At 45.5% G+C, this 21238-nt stretch overlaps 1 protein-coding gene across 1 annotated transcript in view; it reads left to right on the top strand.

Moving 5' to 3' along the window:
• Positions 1–14187, top strand: part of swap70b (switching B cell complex subunit SWAP70b) — an 86363-nt gene extending 72176 nt beyond the window's left edge. Inside the window, exons 11-12 of the mRNA XM_084334404.1 lie at positions 9720–9816; positions 13100–14187. Coding sequence (XP_084190530.1) covers positions 9720–9816; positions 13100–13218 — 216 coding nt within the window. The 3' untranslated portion in view covers positions 13219–14187. The remainder of the gene's footprint in view (positions 1–9719; positions 9817–13099) is intronic.
• The last annotated feature ends 7051 nt before the right edge of the window (positions 14188–21238 follow it).

The raw sequence follows: 21238 nt of genomic DNA, 5'->3' as shown, positions 1-21238 counted from the left end.
AAACATTGCTAAACAAACATAGTGCTGAAAATATACACTTTTACTGCTGTTTTGATAGGGTTAGGGTGTTTACTCTTGGCTACATTTGAAAAAGGAACACAACATCACTTAATACATACTGTATTGATCTATTTTTGACGTGAAATAAATCTCAGCCCGGTACCGGAGGTTAAAAGCGACCTATTGTGAAAATGGCCTTTTCCTGTGTTTTGCTTCTTTATTTTTTTTTAATGATGTTGTCCCAACACTGAGAAAATGTCAAATATGTGCATTGTGCATTTTCTGCAGTTCAGCTGTGACAAGAACCCTCCCTCTTGAAACGAGCCATTCAGAATTGCAGCCACAATCTCTGTAGTTAATAACATGCATGTGAAGATATCTTGATCAAATGTGTGTGTACAAGATGGCGGCTCGCACGTAAATCTTCTTTTTGAAAATATGTTTCCGACAACATTTATAAAGACAAGATTGCTATGCTATTGCTGGATCTTCTGCAACATCTAGTCTGAAAGTTGGATTGGAGTTTCGTTTGATAGTACAGGCTAGATGTCCGATAATTATTGTATTTGTACGATAAAAGCAGCTTGCTTGTTACAGGAACAGAAACAGCCCATTGAGAACGTTAGGTTATGACTATAACCAAGTTCTGTTAGTTAGGGGCGATGCTTGGCATCGCTACTGCACTATCTCGCGTACGTGCACGCGTACTGAATAAACCACAAATGTACCTCTAATACCAGTATTAGTCTGACCACACCCCTCATCAGCTTACCTTCATAAGCAGGTGTGTGGTCACCTGCTCTCCTCCTTCCCAAGCTTTCACCACAAGGTGAGGACAAGGGCTGCAGCGGCCGTCCGATGCCAAGCATCGCCCCTAACTAACAGAACTTGGTTATAGTCATAACCTAACGTTCTGTATCGTTAGTGGCTTAGCTTGGCATCGCTACTGCACAAGGGAGGCCAAGCGGAGCCACTTGGCTGACAAATACACCCCGCTGACAGCCCCCCAAAACCATCAGAACAGGGAGGGCCGAGCCCCCCCGACCCCCCCTAATGGAGGGTAGCCCCCCTATTAGGGACGTCACGGGAGGGCGACGGACCCGACCGTGCGAAGAGGCACTCAAGCAACTCAACGCACAGGGTGAGCAGACCGTGGCTTGACCCCACGACTACACACACGCACAACCCGCATGCCACCCGGGAACGAACGGAGGAACAACCTCGTTACTGCCCCCAGAATCACGGGGTCAAGGGCAAACCCAACCCCGTGGCAAGGCCGTAGCAGCGGAGCACGAAGGAAGACCCAGACCCACCAAAAGGACTGGACTCCCTAGAATGGGGGCCCGGAGAAGTCCATGATGCCAGCATCAAGACCCCACCAGGTGGGCACGTAGTGCCCCGCCCCCCACATCGCCAGCGTATTCGGACAAAGGCCCCTCAGTTACTGCACCTGGTATTCCCAGGCGGAACCAACCAGGCCAGAACCTGCCCAGCTTCCGAGATCGGACGAGATCGGGCGTGTTCAGGTCGGTATGGCCGTAAGCTGAGCGGGCCCCGTCCCCCCAATAGTACACCGCCTGGCACACTGACCCTGCAGAACAGGCAGTCAGCATGGCCGTAAGCACACAAAAAAGGTTAACCAACGGAAGCAGGCAGCGCACCGGGGAAAAACCAGGCAACAGGCTGTTAACCCTAGCCTGGAGACTGCGGACGAGACAGGCGCCAGAGGGGACAGCTGAACACAGCCGCCCCGGCGGAAGGAGCGTAAGCTGGCGGTGTTGCATGACCAAGCCTCCATTTAACCACCCCCACCCAGAGGGGTCGAGGCAGAGAAGGCTGACACGATTGGCAGACGTCATGAACGTGCAGGGGCACCCTCAAACGGTGAACCCGGGAGTTGACACTGCTCCAACACACCAGGGAATCAACCACCTCGGTGTTACCCAATGCGGTGGTTGTTCCTATAACCCCTCAAGAAAAAACTCCAAAACACACCTGCGGGTATACACCGGCTATACCGCAGTACAAGTGTCTCAGTTTCCAAAAAGGGTTAACCCAGGCCTACGGGTCGCAAACATCACTTCGGACCGGGCCTGGCGGTACGGGAAGCACAGGGTCACCAGAGGAGGTCAAAAAACCACCCCCACAGGCCCCTCTTCGCCATGCGTGAGAGAGGAGCGAAAAATAATGGAGAACCAGCCCCTAAGCACACCGTACCTGGTATTCCCCGGCGGTCTCCCAACCAAGTACTAACCAGGACCAACCTGTGTAGCGGCCGAGATCCGACGAGATCGAGCGCGTACAGAATGGCATGGCTGTAAGCCATGACGACAGTGCTGAGTAAAAACATACCCAACCAGGGTCTCCATAGCGCCTAACCCTGTGACACCCAGACCGACCTGGCATTTTTCCCCCTGAAAAAAGCCCAAGTCCCTCAGGGTACCAGAACAGCAGATCTGCATCCCCGGCGGACAACGGGTTCAACTGATCTGGACCAGCGTGACCAGAACCAGTCCCGTGCCCTAACCACGCCGACATGCCTACTCCAGGAGAAGGGCAGATATGCGTGTTGATCTTAACATGAAAAGAAGGCGCCACCCAGACGTTCGGACGAACCGCGCCTGGTGGCCCACCCCAAGGGCGTGAGACCCCACTACATATGTTCAGATCCATCCCGTCATCATCCCCCAGACATGAACGAGAATCCGTCGACAACCCACCCAGGTCATGGGATGTGGTCGTCGGAAGAGGAAAAACCCCCATCTCAGTTGCTTTATAAAAACGCTGTTTCAACCACAAGCAACCAAGGCGTGCCAGTCAATCGCCTGTTTACAGCGAGCTAGCACTATACGTGCGTCGGGACACACCCCCATCAATGAACAGGCTATTTAGACCTGTCATTGAATCCCCAAGGCGCCCAGGGGAACGACAAGAGGGGTGTGACACTCCCTAACTCCAACACTTCTGGAATAGAAAGAAGGAAGCATCAACAGTATGTATCCCAGTCTACACAGCCGGGGTAAAAAATGTTCACATTTTTACATCCCACCACCCTCCCATAGGAAAGAGACGGGGATCCCCAGAGAGACTTCCCACGCGAGCTGTACAGATTGAAAAGAATATATTGCACCTCGAGCCATGTAAAAAACTGGTTTTAGGGCCTCCGGGGAAGAGGCACTGAACCCATACACACTCAATAAACGAATTGAATCGAATATACATACAATAGAAAAGGACCCTTCTAGAGGGTCCACTCACTTTGACAATCTGAGGAGGAAGGCTCTGTACTCTGATGGAGGCTTCCTCACATGGAAGAAGGAGTCCGAACTCACAGAAGGCCTGAATAGGCGCTTGGTGAGGAGGAGCCCTGACCACCCCCCCTGAAAACAGATCCATCACATGGACCTGAACAGCACACGGAAGTCCTACCAACAGAGACGCGCACGGTGACGTACTCTATGGCGGGGGAATTCCTGCGGTGCACACGCCCAATATACCAGGCCGTGGGACCAGGAACTCCCTCCCCCCCCCCCCCCCCCCCCCCCGTAACGTGCCGAACCGCCACGTGACGGGAACCTTGAAGGACAGGGGGTGTACCCCTGACCGACAGAACAATGGGGAGAGGAAAGGTTACCAGTTCACCCCTTTACGACCCCACACCCATGATACGACGTAACGACAAAAAGAGAATATGACACAGTCATAGTCAGCTCTATGAAGCGTTTCACAGCTCCACACAGCGCATGAGCTAACCTGCTATCTGATTTTTACTAAGGAAAAACACAGAATAGAGAAGGCTCTAAGAACCCCGGTCCAACATACACATGTGCTTCTGTGGCCAGTACAACCCAGTTGTAGGTCACATGACACACACAACCCATCATCACCTACAAAAAATGGCAAAAAACACTCAACAGAGGAACGCCGTTTTTTTCACAATGAGAGAATACATCATTCTTGATTAGTATCGACCACAGGCCTTGCTAAGCACACATGACAGCAACCAAACCAATTTCCCTTTAGGAAATAAGTTTCTCCAGCAGATTTAGCACAACCTCAGCAATCAAGCTAAGAGTTACATCGTATCCCTACCACACAAAAGACACAATTAATGCACAACATGTCTGATAGGAGGTGATAAAGTCCCCAGGGAACCGGGGGGGAAAACACAATCCTCTTATTTTACCCTCAATACGGCCAGTTAAAACAGGAAAACCTGTTAATGTGTGAACTCACTGTTCATTGTCATTACAGTCTGAGAAAGAACATTCCTTTACTCACTTGTCACCAAGCATAGCTTCATAGGTTAGTTGCCTTAGTAGTGAGTACACGGTACACATAAACACCATGATGTTTCTCACACAACAACCAGATCAATACATCACGATCTGCACGGAGAAGCTAACTGCCAGTGACAAAAACAGCTCACACACAACCCGCAACGTATCCCAAATGCATTGCAACAACACACGTTTTGGGAAAAAACACCGTTATTCACAATACATTTAGCAAAGTAAAACCAGAAGACGTGTTATGAGGTCCGGCCAACCCCGTACCTACCCGGAACGCAGATCAGCGAAGTGCAGTCACAAGACACCGTAGAACACAGCCGTCCTGTGTTGTTCGATCCGGGCAGCGTCGCCGCTCCACCAGTCGCTACAGTCCTCTTTGTTGACGCAATCCCCGTCTAGGCTCAGGCAGGGTCGACGAACATCCCCTGTCAAGGATGACGTCGTGGTCAAGAGTGTAAAACATGTTAAAATCAAAGCACGTTCAACAGAATAGCATCAAGCTAACGGCTGCTCCAACCGTTCGGGTGCTATTGCTTCCGCTCGCGAGACGCCGATCTAACGACGCACGCGATCAGAAGCGAGCTCCCGGCGGCGCGCGAGAAGCTAAGCTACCCCGCGCCAGGCCACTGACCGGCTAACCGTAAGCTATGAACATGTAAACAATGACATAACACTCACCCAGACAGGCCGCCGTTCTGAACCCTCCTCACTTTTTAAGAGAAAAGAGAAAACAAGACGTCAACACCGCTTCACAACGGTGACATTACCACGTCCGGCGGAATCAGCACAGTACCAACTGGCCTGTATAGCTGACTTTGAACATGAATCTGCCGCTATCGCACATTACATGCACATATCCCCTCGTGAAGGAATACTCTCATTTGGATATGAAAGATGGGGTCTTAACACGGTGACAGAGAGAATCCACTCGTCCAGAACACACAGGGATCACCAGTGTCAATGGTCGCGGCCCACTAGTTAAAACTATAATGGTCGCCAGACCAAGGCCTTCTGTCGCCTAGGCGGCTAAACAAAGGACCCTAGCCTGGGGCCGGTTTCCATAAACTTTGTCAAGTAGCCCCCATAGCACTAACAGACAAGTGGAGCCCGCCAGCAAACATTACTCACCCAACCTGGAACGCACCGCTCCTCACAACAGCGGCATGTCCGACAGTTCAGCTGTGGCCTGACAGGTTTCACCCCAACAAACACAGCAAGGAACTGCAGTTGAGAAGCATGCAGCGGCGTGCTCCCAATACGAAAACCGGTGGAGGGTTTTTAGAATGATCATCATCTTCTAGACACTCCAGTACGAAGACAATATCGCCGTATTTTCTCGAAAATAGTGAGAGAGAAAATAAAGATATGATGTCAACGTATCCTTGTTTCCCAAGCTGTTCCTAATCCAATTTCTTCCATCATGGTGTCAAGTGTGGGGATCTACCGAGGCACCTCTTCCTTGTGGTGAAAGCGAGAAGGAGGAGAGCAGGTGACCACACACCAGCTTATGAAGGTAAGCTGATGAGGGGTGTGGTCAGACTAATACTGGTATTAGAGGTACATTTGTGGTTTATTCAGTACGCGTGCACGTACGCGAGATAGTGCAGTAGCGATGCCAAGCTAAGCCACTAACGATACAGAACAGGACTGAAACAGAGAGGTATAGAGGCTGCTAGAATGCATAATCTGAGTGGTTTTATTCAGCAAAAAAAACTGTTTAGGGGACCTCAAAGACCCATATTAACTTGTTGAAAAGGATATGTCCCCTTTAAAGAGGAATGACACCCATTTCAAGAATTCACATGTATTTTCCCCACATTTCCCCAAGGAGATCAATAAAGGAATATCTTATATATTATTCCTGTGCCCCAGAACAGTTCCGTCAATGCAACACGTCCTCCTAAAGCTAGAAATCAGAGATAATCCTGGAATTTGTGATTTGTGTCACCTAGATAGACGAAGAATGAAACACTGACACCTTCTGGGCCCATCAAATGTTTGTGTGAGGCAGACAGACCAATACTAAATCTGTGGAGTGCTGATTACAGATGTCTGGCAGTGGCAAGAGAGATTTGATTTAATATTAGGAAGAACATTTTTACCTCTTGACTTGCCTTGGAATTTCTTCTTGCCTTCACATTGGCTTTTTTGTTTTGTTTTTTAATGTCAAAGGAATCTTTAAAGGAATGAAGGAAGTTGAAAACTGGATGCTTGGCTGTGGTGACTGGCCACGTGTAAGGGGTGACTGGGGTAGAGGTGAACATCTCAATAGAGGCAGGACACAGGAGGTTATGTTTAACCACTGGCTGTGGTGTTTACTGAAGAAGTTTGGAGGTCTGTGCTACAACAATATACAGGAAAAACACAGTACAATTCAGTCAAAGGCTTAACCAATTAAGGCAGCATTGCGTTAGACATAACCAAATTACTAAACAAAATAAATTAGCATTCAATAAATGAAATGCCCATACTACACACAATAGTGAAACGAATACACAAACAGGTGTCAGTCTTCAGAATGGTCTAGATTAGAATGCTTATCATAAAATGTTCAACTCATCATCACCTCATTCAAACAATTCAATGCCTAGAATGCAGCAACAATACCGTTAAACTAATTATAGGATCACTCATACTGGTCATTCTTCAATAAACATTTGGTGAAGATTCTTGGTTTGAAGTATTTGGTGAAAAAAGTTTGGTGAGTTGAAAGAACAGAGCATGGCTGGCTACTCTGCTGACCTGAGAGAGACAATAGAGGCCATGATTCAGCTGGGTAATTAGCAACTTGGTGCAGGTGTGTGAGGTGTTGGAGGAGAACAGCCTTTTTTATTTATTTTTTTTGGCATTTTACTGCCCGACAGAGAGGAAGGTTGGGAGAAGACATGCGGCAAAGGTCTCCGGGTCCGGGAGTCGAATAGTGCATATACTGAGTAGAACAACCTTCTTAAAGGACTAGTGCATATACTGAGTAGAACAACCTTCTTAAAGGACTAGTGTCTATACTGAGTAGAACAGCCTTCTTAAAGGTCTAGTTAACCTGTTAAGCCCATGCCATATTTTCTGAAAATTCACCTAAAAGTACATACCCAAGTAAATAGAAGATTACTCCACTTCTACAAGGTCCATTTGCATGTTCTTGGTATTTATGGACATCAGGGAATATATTCCCAGTGTCCGAAATATTGTGTATGTTACTATGCTTGAGTAAATTGCAATAAACCAAACGATAATATAAATTATTACTTTTTTCTCCATCTTTGATGGTGAATAACACCATGTCAACATTGACTAAAAGCGGAAAGATGCCACTGAGCTCACTCAGCACCTTCTTGAGATCAAGTTTACAAGAAATCGAAGCAAATTAACAAAGGGCAGATGATTTACAGGTTTTTTTGTAGATACAGTACTGAATTTGCCATCCGGACACATGCAATATAAAATATGAATATAGAATATCAGGCCTATAAATGGCTCTATTATAGTCTTGTAATACCTATTTTAAATCTGGATCTAGTACCACCAGACGCCCGGTAGAGGGCAGCAAAGACCGTGAATGGAATCTACTGTAAGTAAAGTTACTTTGAGACGCGGTCTTCTCCTAGACGTTCACAGAAAGGTAAAGAAATAATATACGTTGTATTTTATGGCAATAACGTTGAGGTTTGTTCGACCCGTGAGATATAAACACGAAATTAATGTCAATGCCTGTAAGAAACAAAATGGTGTTCCTTCCTTTGTCTGCGGCTGGTGTGAGCTGGGTAGTGTAGTTTTATGAAATTTAGACATCCATCGAAAGCCCTGGGTCTCCTCTTTTTCTGGACTACAACGATTTCATGAGTGCTTCTTCTTCTCACGTCTAAATCAAACGTTTTCCGATGCAATGCACCGAGATGTTTCTTTAGCTCATATTTCGCTAATAACACTTAAAATCATTGCTAAACAAACGTATTGCTGAAAATATACACTTTGACTGCTGTTTTGATAGGGTTCGGGTCTTTACTCTTTTTTAAACTTTATTTTTTAGCGTTTATCGCTTTTCTGGTCAAGCATGACCGACAGTTGTAGGGTGAAACGGGAGAGAGAGCAGGGGGAGACATTCGGCAAATGACGGCAAGTCCGGGAATCGAACTCGGAGTCAACCAGATCCGTGACGCAGCACGGAGTTCCGCGACGCAGCGCGGTAACATGGTGTGCTACTGGAGCACCCTGGGTCGGGTCTTTACTCTTGGCTACATTTGAAAAAGAAACACAACATCTCTTATACGGACTGTATTGATCTATTTGTGATGTGAAATAAATCTGGGCTTAAGAAGTTAAAGGGATAGTGTCTATACTGAGTAGAACAACCTTCTTAATGATAGGGATAGTGTCTATGTCTCAGTAGGCATTTGGGAGCCTTTTGACAGAAGTTTTGAAACAGGAGGAAAATAGAGGACTAGAGTAGTACCTTACTAGACCTCAAGGTGTCACTATAAGTCTGGCAGATTGGAGGCACCTTGTTCCGCCAGTCATGAGAATCCTTGAGAAGTTATGGAATTTGAAAATGTGTTTTCCAGGCCTGGACATTTTTTGGGGAAATGATTTTAAATTAATAAATAAAAAATACCCATACATTTTATGAGAAAATTAATTACGACTTGTAAGATGAGAAGAGGTCAGAGACACTATGTAGCAACAATTTCTTTGCGCAATTACAACCTCTAGATACATTAATACGCACATACACAAGGTCATGGAGAAGTTACAGAAAGTTTTGGAATTGAAAATAGGTGCTGTAACCCTGGAGAATAAACATGATATCTGTTACAGGAGGCAATCTGTCATTGTCTAGTTGTTCAGCATGTGAACAAGGCAAGTTCTTGAATAAGGGTGTCCCGTTTCCAGAAGGTTCTCTTGGAAAAGCACAGACATCTGAAATAATCATGAGAAGTGGCAGCGGTGCGCTCAAGGTCTTTGTCATATAAGACTCAAGGAAAATGCATGTGTAACTAGTCTTATTCGACATGCCCCGAGTGGGAGTTGAACCCCGGTCTCCCTCACAGACCACTATACCAAGAGGTGAATTCACTTCTTAGTAATGGGTCTGGATGCCTCTGGGGAGTGAGTTTACTTGCAGTACCGCTTAACGTCCACAGCCACTTCACTATACACAGTCCATCGTGACTGTGGATAGACACGCGGTACCTCCGTTACACATGTGCTTTTGAAGTAAGAGGGTCCGGGATCAAAACAGGGACTCTTGTGTGGAGCGGGAACAAAAATACTTACATTTTAGTCAAAAGCCTTTTTTACTTTTTTTTTTTTTTTTACTTGTATACAATAAGAACCCGACCTCATGAACTGTGATGAACTGAAATAATGACTTGTGTGTTTGTTTGTAATAACTAACTGTGACGTGTTTTGTCTCTGCTTGGTGTGAAACAGGAAGTGATGAAGAAACTGGAGGATGCAGCCAACAACACCAGGACCTGGCGGCACAAAGTGGCAGAGCATGAGGGCTTGGTTCGCCTCATCCAGCCAGGTGACCACACACTACTGACAACATCAAGCAGTGTGTGTGCGTGCGTGTGTGTGTGTGTGTGCGTGCGTGTGTGTGTGTGTGTGTGTGTGTGTGTGTGTGTGTGTGTGTGTGTGTGTGTGTGTGTGTGTGTGTACGCAAGCATTTAGCCTTAAGTCATTCATTATGTCTTTGGATTAATAAAAGCAATTTGGGAACAAACGTTTTCTCATGGTGTTGACAGTATGCAGAGCAGAACAGAAGCAGAGGCTGTGCTTGTGGCGTGTTTTAAATCTGCAGAACTTCGTCATCAGTTGTCATCAGTCTATAGGCTGCTATCTAACACTGGGCTATGGGCAGCATGAGCACTTCATTTAAGCCAATGCTGGATGGACACTGCACGCATGACAAGTTTTCAAGTTTGTTTATTAATTATCACAATAAAATACACATACTTTACGGTGAAATGCTTGGTTCTGTATGAGCCCCTGAGAGTGTGCTTCACACAGTAAAAAAAAGTAAGTAAAAAGTAAGTAAAGAGGAATATACAATATACATATATACAATATACAGTACAATATACAATCTAAAGTACAACATAGAGGTACAAAATAGTGAGGTACAATGCAGAAAATGAGGTACAAAACTTTGAGGTAAGGTGCAATTGCAAACGAGGTATGAATGTAGTGCAAATCTCTTTAATAATAGATAAATATAATGTAGTGTTAAAGTGTCTAAAGTGAGTGTTAAGGTGAGTGTTTGTTTAAAAGTGAGTGTGTGCATGTGGATGTGTGTGCAATGAGTGTAGATGATGGGTTGTTACATAGAGTCATTGAGCATCCTGATGGCCTGGGGATAGAAGCTCCTTCTGAGTCTCTCTGTACTGGCCATGAGACTCCGGTAGCGCTTGCCTGACCGCAGAAGTTCAAAGAGGCAGTTGTTTGGGTGACTAGAGTCTTTGATTATTCTCTTAGCCTTGGCCCTGCAACGCTTGTTATAAATGTCCTGAAGCCCACCTCCAATTGTGCGTTCGGCTGAACGGGCCACTCTCTGTAGTCTGCTGCGGTCGTGTGCTGTGCTATTCCCAAACCAGGAGGTGATGTTACCAGTCAGGATGCTCTCTATTGTGCATGAGTAGAAGTTTTTAAGGATCTTCTGACTCACTTTGAACTTCCTTAGGCACCTAAGGAAGTAGAGGCGCTGCCGTGCCTTCTTCACTACACTGTCAATGTGTGTGGTCCTCAGGACTCCGAGGTACTTAAAACTGTTCACTCTCTCGACCGGTGCCCCGTCGATACTGAGGGGGCTGTAGTCCCTGGCCCCCAACCTCCTAAAGTCCACAATCATCTCTTTCGTTTTGCTGACGTTCAGGGAGAGGCTGTTCTCCCGGTACCACAATGCCAGGTTCTCTACCTCTCCCAGGTAGGCCCTCTCGTCGTTTGCAGAGATCAGGCCCACCACAACTGTGTCGTCAGCAAACTTGATAATTGTGTTGCTGTTCCGCTGTGCCACACAGTCATGTGTGTACAGCGAGTAGAGGAGGGGGCTCAGAACACAGCCCTGGGGGGCACCTGTGTTGAGAGTGATGGATGAGGAGGTGCAGTTGCCTGCTCTCACCACCTGGGGTCTTCCTGTCAGGAAGTCCAAGACCCACTGGCAGATGTCGTAGTTCAAGCCCAGGTCTCTGAGCTTGACAACGAGCTTGGAGGGGACTATGGTATTGAATGCTGAGCTGTAGTCAATAAATAGCATTCTCCCCTGCCTCTTGTCCAGGTGTGATGCTGCTGTGTGCAGCACATGGGCTATGGCGTCCTCTGTGGACCTGTTGGGGCGGTATGCAAATTGCAGGGGATCCAAGGTGTTGGGGAGGGAGGAACAGATGTAGCCCTTCACTAGCTTCTCAAAGCACTTCATGGCTATGGAGGTGAGAGCTACAGGGCGATAGTCGTTGAGGCAAGCAGGCGTGGATTTTTTGGGTACAGGGATAATGGTATAGGTGGGGATGACAGACTGTTCTAAGGACAGGTTGAATATGTCAGTGAATACCGGGGCCAGTTGGTCGGCACAGACTTTTAGGACGCGACCGGGGATACCGTCCGGTCCTGCTGCCTTCCTGGTATTCACTTTCTTAAAGGTCCTCCTCACCTCATGTTCTGTTATCCTGAACACTGAGTCTCCATCGGCAGTGGCTCTACTCTCCATTGCAGTGGCCTGTAGGCTGTTGTTGTTATTTACAGCCTCAAACCGTGCATAGAAGGTATTGAGTTTGTTTGCCAGGGAGATATCATTATTCAGCATGGGGGGGGGGGGGGTGCCTTTGTAATCTGTCATCGTTCTGAGGCCCTGCCACCTCTGGAATCAGCCTGTTCAAACTGAAGTTCCACCTTATCCCTGTATCGCATTTTTGCCTCTATTACTGTCCTCCTTACATTGTATCTCGCCGCCTTGTGCTCGTCCATGTTTCCTGTTATAGGCTGAGGTGTGCGTATTCAGAGCCTCACGGACGGATTTGTCTACCCAAGGCTTGGAGGGGATTGTTTCTTCTACCAGAGTACCAACAAAGTCCAGCACTGTTTCAGTGTAATCATTTATGTTATTTGTGTTTTCACGGAAACACAGTGTAATGACAGTGTATTGCTCATTGTGAATTATCATTACTAGACCTATAAATATTGTAGACTGTTTTGCCTAGAGGTGCCCAGACTTGCTTTATTCTATTTTCCATCAATTCCAGCACATTTCTGAAATTTCTAGACACCTTTTTGACATTTGGACACAGGCTGCAGCCTTCTGCTGGCCAGTATGTCCAACAGGATTTATGTCTCATGTTAAACATGTGACCGTCTCAAAACTAGTAATTACAGCTTGTGTCTCAACCGACCTCATATCTAATATAAATCAACCTCTGCCCCCCCACAGCTTGCTGTTCTATACCGATACGAACTCCACACTGAGCGCACAGCATTCCGCTCTCTTGCATCATCACCCAGTGTTGGGCTCGCAGGAAGGCAATGAATAACAAGCTCGAAACCGTCCAGAGCCACGGCACAAATAACGTTACGTGTAGACACAGCCATCCCGACAGGACGCCCGTGAGTGACCGCAATTTTTGCGACACATAGCGCTGTGCGAAAAGACACCACATAAAGTCTTCACGGCCGTTGAAGTAGGAACCAGTGTTCCGTCTGCAACCTGTAGGTGTTTTATTTAGCTTCACCTTCCCATAGCCCTGTCCAGGTCCGTTAGACAGGGCTTGACGTGCGCCATCCTCTGTGTTCAAATTTTCCCTCGTGTGTTTCTCCTCCAGGTTCAAAGGGCCATCAGATGATCACCAACTGGGGCCCCGCGGCCTTCTCTGACGCCGAGCTGAGCCTGAGGGAGAAGGAATGGCAGGAGAGAAAGAACCAGACCACCCAGGCCCAGTAGATCCCAGTAGAGCCCGGTAGAGCCCAGTAGAGCCCGGTAGAGCCCAGTAGAGCCCAGTAGAGCCCACTACCGGATGCAACAGTTTGTTGGCTCACCAATGTCGATCCATCAGTGTGCGATGGGGTTTTATGTCTCTCAAATGACAACTCTATTACCTATGAAGTGCACTAATGTTGACTAGAGCCCTGGCTGACTTTCTGAGATTTGACAATTGACCAAATAAAAAGGGAACAGACACGGACAGATGCAAAAAGGAAAGAAAAAGCAGATTGCTGGAGTGGAATGTCAGTGTTTCAAATTCAAACTGTCATAATGTTATGGGCTTGTGCACCCCGCTGTGCCCCCGAGGTCCACGTGCAAGATTGAACCACTAAAGCTGTTAGTGTTCTCCTTCCTGAGTGGACAATTATTATATCATTTTCAACATTACAAGGGACGTCACAAGGGAGTTTTGTAAATAATATAACATTGGTTAACGTTTTGTTTTCTTGTATGTATGTAATTCCAAAAAGGCGCCTTTAGCCTGTGAAAATTACCTATAATATGTCGCAATTTAACAGGACTCCTGACACTGATTGTGAAAGGATTCTAGTGAAAAATATCAGTCTAATAAATCATTAACAACTAGTACTCTACTCCCGCCATCCAAGTGCTGTGTTTTTCCCCCTCCTTGACTGAATTTGTTTGTCCGAGATTAATGCGTAATAGAAAATCCCCTAGAATTTCTGTGTTGCCTTCCTTTGGACGATCTGTCAGAAATAATGTTTAATGTTGTTTGACATACGCCTCACTTCAAACATGATCGCTAACTGCAGAACATCTGTACCGTGTTATTATGCTGTAACTCACTGTGTTTGATTGCTGATATTTGTGAACATTTTGGTTTCTATTATGTGTTTTTTTTATATGTATATAGCTGAAGAATGAACTATGTAATAAAATATCTTGAGTAATTGGCTCATCCATCTGTTTTGTCTTTTAGTAAGTTTGTTCAAGCAGTGTAACCTAAGTACAATTCTGAGACACTTCTACTTTACTTGAGTATTTTCCACGTCAGGGAACTTGACTTTTACTCCACTACATTTATCTGAACCTGCAGTTGCTAGTTACTTAAGGGTTTGCACAGAAATTATGTGAGAAGTTGCTATAACTATAACTACTTCATATAGGTGTGGACCAGAAACTATGCAAACATAACTTAACTCTGTGTGAAGTCTGGAGAAACAGTATAATAAGTTACAACCGGTATATAGCTATTTACATTATATTTTGTTATTGATATACATGAGGATGAATTCCAACTCATTAAATACCATTACTTTGCAGACCAAATTAATTTGTTTACAGTTGTGAGAAATGTGTAAGAACGTGTGTGGGGGAAAAAAAGATATGGATTTAAGTGGTCTTTTGGAGAAGCATTTCTGTCCTTATGTATACACTTTACAGTGTAGCGTGTGAAGAGTGAGAACTGAGGAGATGACACCACTGACACAAAAGTTAAAAGGTTTTGCACCCAGGCCCTACTTAAGCATTGTCTAGCATGATGGATTGTAATGGACTCTGTGAGAGGATTGATTGATTGATTGATTGATTGATTGATTGATTGAACATTTTGCAGAATGGGTACAATACAGTATGGCTCAATACACACAATTGTTAAGGGGATGCAGACCAGAGAAAGACATTCGTCTTGTTTACATCAGGGTCCCCCATTTTCAATTCATAATGACATTTATGACATACAGATATACAGTACTGTTACATTTATGACATACAAGATATACAAATATACAGTACTGTTTAACAGAGATCCTAAAAGAAAATATATACATTCGTGGGGGAAGAAACTGTACATTAGGAGGGGGGGGGGGGGGGGGTTGGACATGTACAGGGGCCATTTTTGAATTGCAGCCTCCCATAGGTGCTCTTTGAGGGCGGTTTTGAAGTTGGGTAGGGATTCACATAATTTTACGGCTGTGGGTAGGGCGTTCCACATTGTTGTGGCATAATTGCGGAACGTGTTTAGTCCCTTGTTTGAGCCGAATCTGGGTTGAACATGATTTGTGGAACTCCTTCTGGTGTTGTGGTCGTGGAATTCACTGACCTTTGGGAAGTATCTCGACATGTACATGGGTATCTTAGTGGTGTACTGTAGTCAGTGTATCTTGTAGACCAGGCCCATTGCAAGCTGCTGTACTCTGTCGTCTACTCTAAGCCATCCTAGGATGTCAAAATGGGCAGGGGTGAGGTGGGTTTTAGGAGTAAGGTCAAGCAGTAGTCTGACCAGTTGATTTTGTGATGTTTGTTTTTAGTGCCTTTGAGGTGCTTTGGTACCATGAGGTGCAAGCATAGTCGTAGGATGTTCCTCAATATTAAAGCGATCAGTGAAATGATGGCCTGTACTAGTCAACATCATCACAGACACTTTAAATAGGGACTGGGTTAAAAAATGTGAACCTGCAGTTGCAGATACCAGTCTAGTACCCGCAAAGGGAAAGTGTGTTACATTCAGGTCCAAAAAAGTCAACCAACGAACTCGATTCTTGTACCGGATCTCCTCACTGGTAAACAAGAATACCCTGAAGACTCTGGCAGGAGCACTCATTCAAGGGTACTACGACTATGCTTGCACCTCATGGTACCAAAGCACCTCAAAGGCCTTAAAAACTAAATTACAAACATCTCAAAACAAACTGGTCAGACTACTGCTTGACCTTACTCCTAGAACCCACCTCACCCCTGCCCACTTTGACAACCTAGGATGGCTTAGAGTAGACGACAGAGTACAGCAACTTGCAATGGGCCTGGTCTACAAGATTCACTACACGACCAAGGTACCCATGTACATGTCAAAATACTTCCCAAAGGTCAGTGAATACCACGATCACAACACCAGAGGGAGCTCCACAAATCATGTTAAACCCAGATTCGGCTCAAACAAGGGACTAAACACGTTTCGCAATTATGCCACATCAATGTGGAACGCCCTACCCAAAGCTGTAAAGGAATGTGAATCACTACCCACTTTCAAAAACACTCTCAAAAAACACCTAAGGGAGACTGCAACTCGAAACTGGCCCCTGTAAATGTACGAACACAACCCCCTCCAATGTACAGTAAATTACCAAGTATGGTCTTGTCAATATTCCAATGTACAGTTTTGTTTGTACAGTTGTACAGTGTCCCCCACCCACCCCTCCTACCCAACCTCCCCCCCCACACCCACCCAACCACCTCCAATGTACAGTCCCCCCCACCCCCACCCCCCCCCCACCTACCCAATCCAATGTACAGTTTCTACATCAAATGTATATACTCTTTTTTCTGGACTCTTTTTGTATCACAAACAGTACTGTATTTGCAAATCTGGTATGTCATAAATGTATAGATGTAGCAGTACTGTCTATCTGTATGTCATGTATGTCATATGTTACGATGAATTGAAAATGGGGGACCCTGATGTAAACAAGACGAAAGTCTTTCTCTGGTCTGCATCCCCTTAACAATTGTATGTATTGAGCTGTACTGTACTGTACCCATTCTGCAATCTGTTAATAAAGTTTTCAATCAATCAATCAATCAATCAGTTAAATGCTGAGATTGTAGAGCTCAAGTATGTCCTCCAGAGGTCGCTGTGGTACCACACTAACGTTACCCTGCATCAATCATTGCGCGGACTGGAAAGATGTCAAAATGTCTATTGCCTATAATACAGGAATTGAAAACCACACTTATTTTCTTATTATTTGATGCGTATGTTCTATTGTACGCCCTCTAGGGACGGAATAGTTTTAGAATGGTAAGGACTTCATTTCCATGACTTCACCGTCTAAAAAGCCTTGATTTTCCAAAATAAGGTACGATCCTTGTCTTCTCCTGTTTCAACTGTTTGTGAGATCCAGACAACATCAGCATCATTTACACGTGTATCATTATGTGACCCACATTTCATTGAATTATTAGTTATGCTCTTTTGAGCCAAAAGACATTCCTACCCGAGTACCCGGTCAACTAGATATAACCTAGGAAAGTGTTTACGGAGTACGTGCTGAAAAGGGGGCTGGGTTCAAATACAGGGTGCAAGACAGGGTGAAACAAAGAGCTTTATGGGAGAGGGAATAAATCAGGATACCTTGTGTCACCTTGATCACGATAACAATACAGTGTCTCACATAGGCCTAGTGATGATGCCGGCGGCAAAAGATACTGTATACTCAAATACTCAAGTAAAAGTCGAAGGTAGGGTTCGGACCTAGGGGTCCGCAAAGACGATTTCAAACTAGAAATGGTAACAACAGCTGAGGTACTCAAAAAACTGAGCGCCCTCCAACCTAACAAGGCCACTGGCCATGACAATATCCCCTCCAAATTCCTCAGAGACTCAGCAGCCGCCATCACCCCAGTACATAATAAACCTCTCCATAAAACAGGGACACGTCCCCAAAGACTTCAAAACTGCGAGAGTAACACCCCTGCACAAAAAGGGCAGCAAATTAGACTCAGGCAACTCCCGCCCTGTTTCTATCTTACCTCCATCTCAAAAGTCATGGAAAAAATAGTATACGAACAGGTCGAAAAGTACCTCGCGGAAAAAAAATCTAATCTACGAATTCCAATCTGGCTTCAGAACATCCCACTCCACTGACACATGCCTTCTCTATTTAAACGACCACATCAAACAAGAGGTGGACGCGGGCAAATACTGCGGCATGGTCATGGACCTACAGAAGGCCTTCGACACTGTCAATCACACCATTCTGCTTGACAAGCTAAAAGCAATTGGTTTTGATAGTCTATCAGTGAGCTGGATGCAATCCTACCTGGAGGGGAGAGAACAGATGGTGGAGGTAAACGGTACCCTATCCCCCCCCCCCCCCCCTCTCAGTGAGCTGTGGTGTTCCACAAGGAAGCATACTAGGACCGCTACTGTTCGTAATTTATGCAAATGACATGTCGTCAGCTTGTGATTGCAACTTGTTCCTGTTCACGGACGACTCAGCCCTGCTGGTCTCTGACAAGAACAAGTTACAGGTTGAAAAAACCCTCAGCTCGGAACTAGGCAAAATCTGCATAATATGGCTCGCTGATAACAAACTATCATTACACATGGGCAAAACAGAGTCCATTCTCTTCGGTTCAAATAACAAACTCAGCAAGACCGACGGCTTCTCAGTTACATTGGGTGACAATATTGTCACATGGAAAGATGAAATTACATACCTAGGTTCCATCCTAGAGGCAAATCTTTCCTGTGAAAAAATGGCATCCAATGTAATAAAAAAAAGTCAACCAACAAACTTGATTCTTGTACCGGATCTCCTCTCTGGTAAACAAGAATACCCTGAAGACTCTGGCAGGAGCACTCATTCAAGGGTACTACGACTATGCTTGCACCTCATGGTACCAAAGCACCTCAAAGGCGCTAAAAACAAAATTACAAACATCTCAAAACAAACTGGTCAGACTACTGCTTGACCTTACTCCTAGAACCCACCTCACCCCTGCCCACTTTGACAACCTAGGATGGCTTAGAGTAGACGACAGAGTACAGCAACTTGCAATGGGCCTGGTCTACAAGATACACTACATGACTAAGATACCCATGTACAATGTACATGTCAAAATACTTCCCAAGGGTCAGTGAATACCACGACCACACCACCAGAGGGAGCTCCACAAATCATGTTAAACCCAGATTCGGCTCAAACAAGGGACTAAACACGTTTCGCAATTATGCCACATCAATGTGGAACGCCCTACCCAAAGCTGTAAAGGAATGTGAATCACTACCCACTTTCAAAACCACTCTCAAAGAACACCTACGGGAGACTGCAATTCGAAACTGGCCCCTGTAAATGTCCTAACCCAACCCCCTCCAATGTACAGTAAATTACCTAACCCAAGAATAGATGAGACCCTAACCAAGTATGGTTTCGTCGATATTCCAATGTACAGTTTTGCTTGTACAGTTGTACAGTTTCCCCCACCCCGCCTACCCAACCCCCGCCCACCCACCCACCCAACCACCTCCAATGTACAGTCCCCCCCCCACCCCACCTACCCAACCTCCTCCAATGTACAGTTTCTATGTCAAATGTATATACTCTCTTTTTTAGACTCTTTTTGTATCACAAACAGTACTGTATTTGCAAATCTGGTATGCATAAATGTATAGATGTAGCAGTACTGTCTATCTGTATGTCGTGTATGTCATATGTTATGATGAATTGAAAATGGGGGACCCTGATGTAAACAAGACGAAAGTCTTTCTCTGGTCTGCATCCCCTTAACAATTGTGTGTATTGATTAATAAAGTTTTCAATCAATCAATCAATCAATCAATCAACCCTGATGTGGTAGGCCGGTAAAAGTGGGAATTGTATTGATTGTTTTTACATCTACTTATTTCATTATTTATTTTCAAGTTTTTCTGATACTCTGATAAAGTATATTCAAGTGTTTTGCATCTTTGATTGATTGATTGAAAACTTTATTAACAGATTGGAGAATGGGTACAATACAGTACGGCTCAATACACACAATTGTTAAGGGGATGCAGACCAGAAATGTTCATCATGACATTTATGACATACACGACATACAGTCAGTTAGAAAAATTTAAGATAGAGCTGATAGCGATAGCAACTGAACATTTTGAAAGATTAAAGATAGAGCTGATAGCGGATCTATTTGAGGCACAGGGGCGGCGCAAAGAGGGTTGCGTCCTCCCCGTCTTAATCACGGGACCTTCAACACTCCAGTCATAACTCCGAGACAGCCGGAGACAGGGAGACAGGGGGCGGCGCAGAGAGGGTCGCAACCTCCCCGTCATCATCGCGGGACGTCCAGCACTCCGGTCATCACTACGAGACAGCCGGAGACAGGGAGACAGGAGGGCACGCAGAGAGGGTCGCATCCTCCCGGCCTTCATCACGGGACGTCCGACACTCCAGTCATCACTCCGGGACAGCAACTCACAGGGAGACAGGGAGACGGGACAGGCGTTAGACAGCTCGCGTGATTGTAATGGGCGGACATAGCAATAGATACAAGTGGTAAGCATATATGTGAATAGAAAAGATATATGAAGTAAGCATATTAAGTGAATAGAATAGAAGTACTTAACCCAGCAATGAAACCACGTTGACAGACCACAAACCACTTTGACAGACCAGGACAGAAGACGGTAAGAAGCTGATCCATGGCCTCAGTGGTGCACGTAGAACAGTCACTGCAATCTTGGCCAAGACCCCGAGACATCCACCACCTTGGTCAGCACTATGAGACAAGCACTCAGAGAGATGGGGGCGGGGGTTGGGACAGGGGTTAGAGAGTTCCCATGTTTGTAGTGGGTGGAGATGGAGCAATAAATACATGTAGTGAGCATATGCATACATGGTGACAGTAGAATCATAGTATATAAGAACATTGTGAAATAGAGTAATAGATAGAACTACTGTAAGCGTATGGATACATGTCGTCAGCTTGTGACTGCAACTTGTTCCTGTTTGCGGACGACTCAGCCCTGCTGGTCTCTGACAAGAACAAGTTACAGGTTGAAAAAGCCCTCAGCTCGGAACTAGGCAAAATCTGCATATGGCTCGCCGACAACAAACTATCATTACACATGGGCAAAACAGAGTCCATTCTCTTCGGTTCAAATAACAAACTCAGCAAGACCGACGGCTTCTCGGTTACAGTGGGTGACAATATTATCACAAGGAAAGATGAAATTACCTACCTGGGTTCCATCCTAGAGGCTAATCTTTCCTGTGACAAAATGGCATCCAATGTAATAAAAAAAGTCAACCAACGAACGCGATTCTTGTACCGGATCTCCTCTCTGGTAAACAAGAATACCCTGAAGACTCTAGCAGGAGCACTCATTCAAGGGTACTACGACTATGCTTGCACCTCATGGTACCAAAGCACCTCAAAGGCACTAAAAAACAAATTACAAACATCTCAAAACAAGCTAGTCAGACTACTACTTGACCTGACTCCTAGAACCCACCTCACC

The sequence above is a fragment of the Notolepis coatsorum genome, assembly GCF_963971535.1.
Source record: "Notolepis coatsorum genome assembly, chromosome: 18".
Classification (NCBI taxonomy): domain Eukaryota; kingdom Metazoa; phylum Chordata; class Actinopteri; order Aulopiformes; family Paralepididae; genus Notolepis; species Notolepis coatsorum.
The sequence above is the reverse complement of the archived record's forward strand: the minus strand, read 5'-3'. Positions and strand labels throughout refer to the sequence as shown.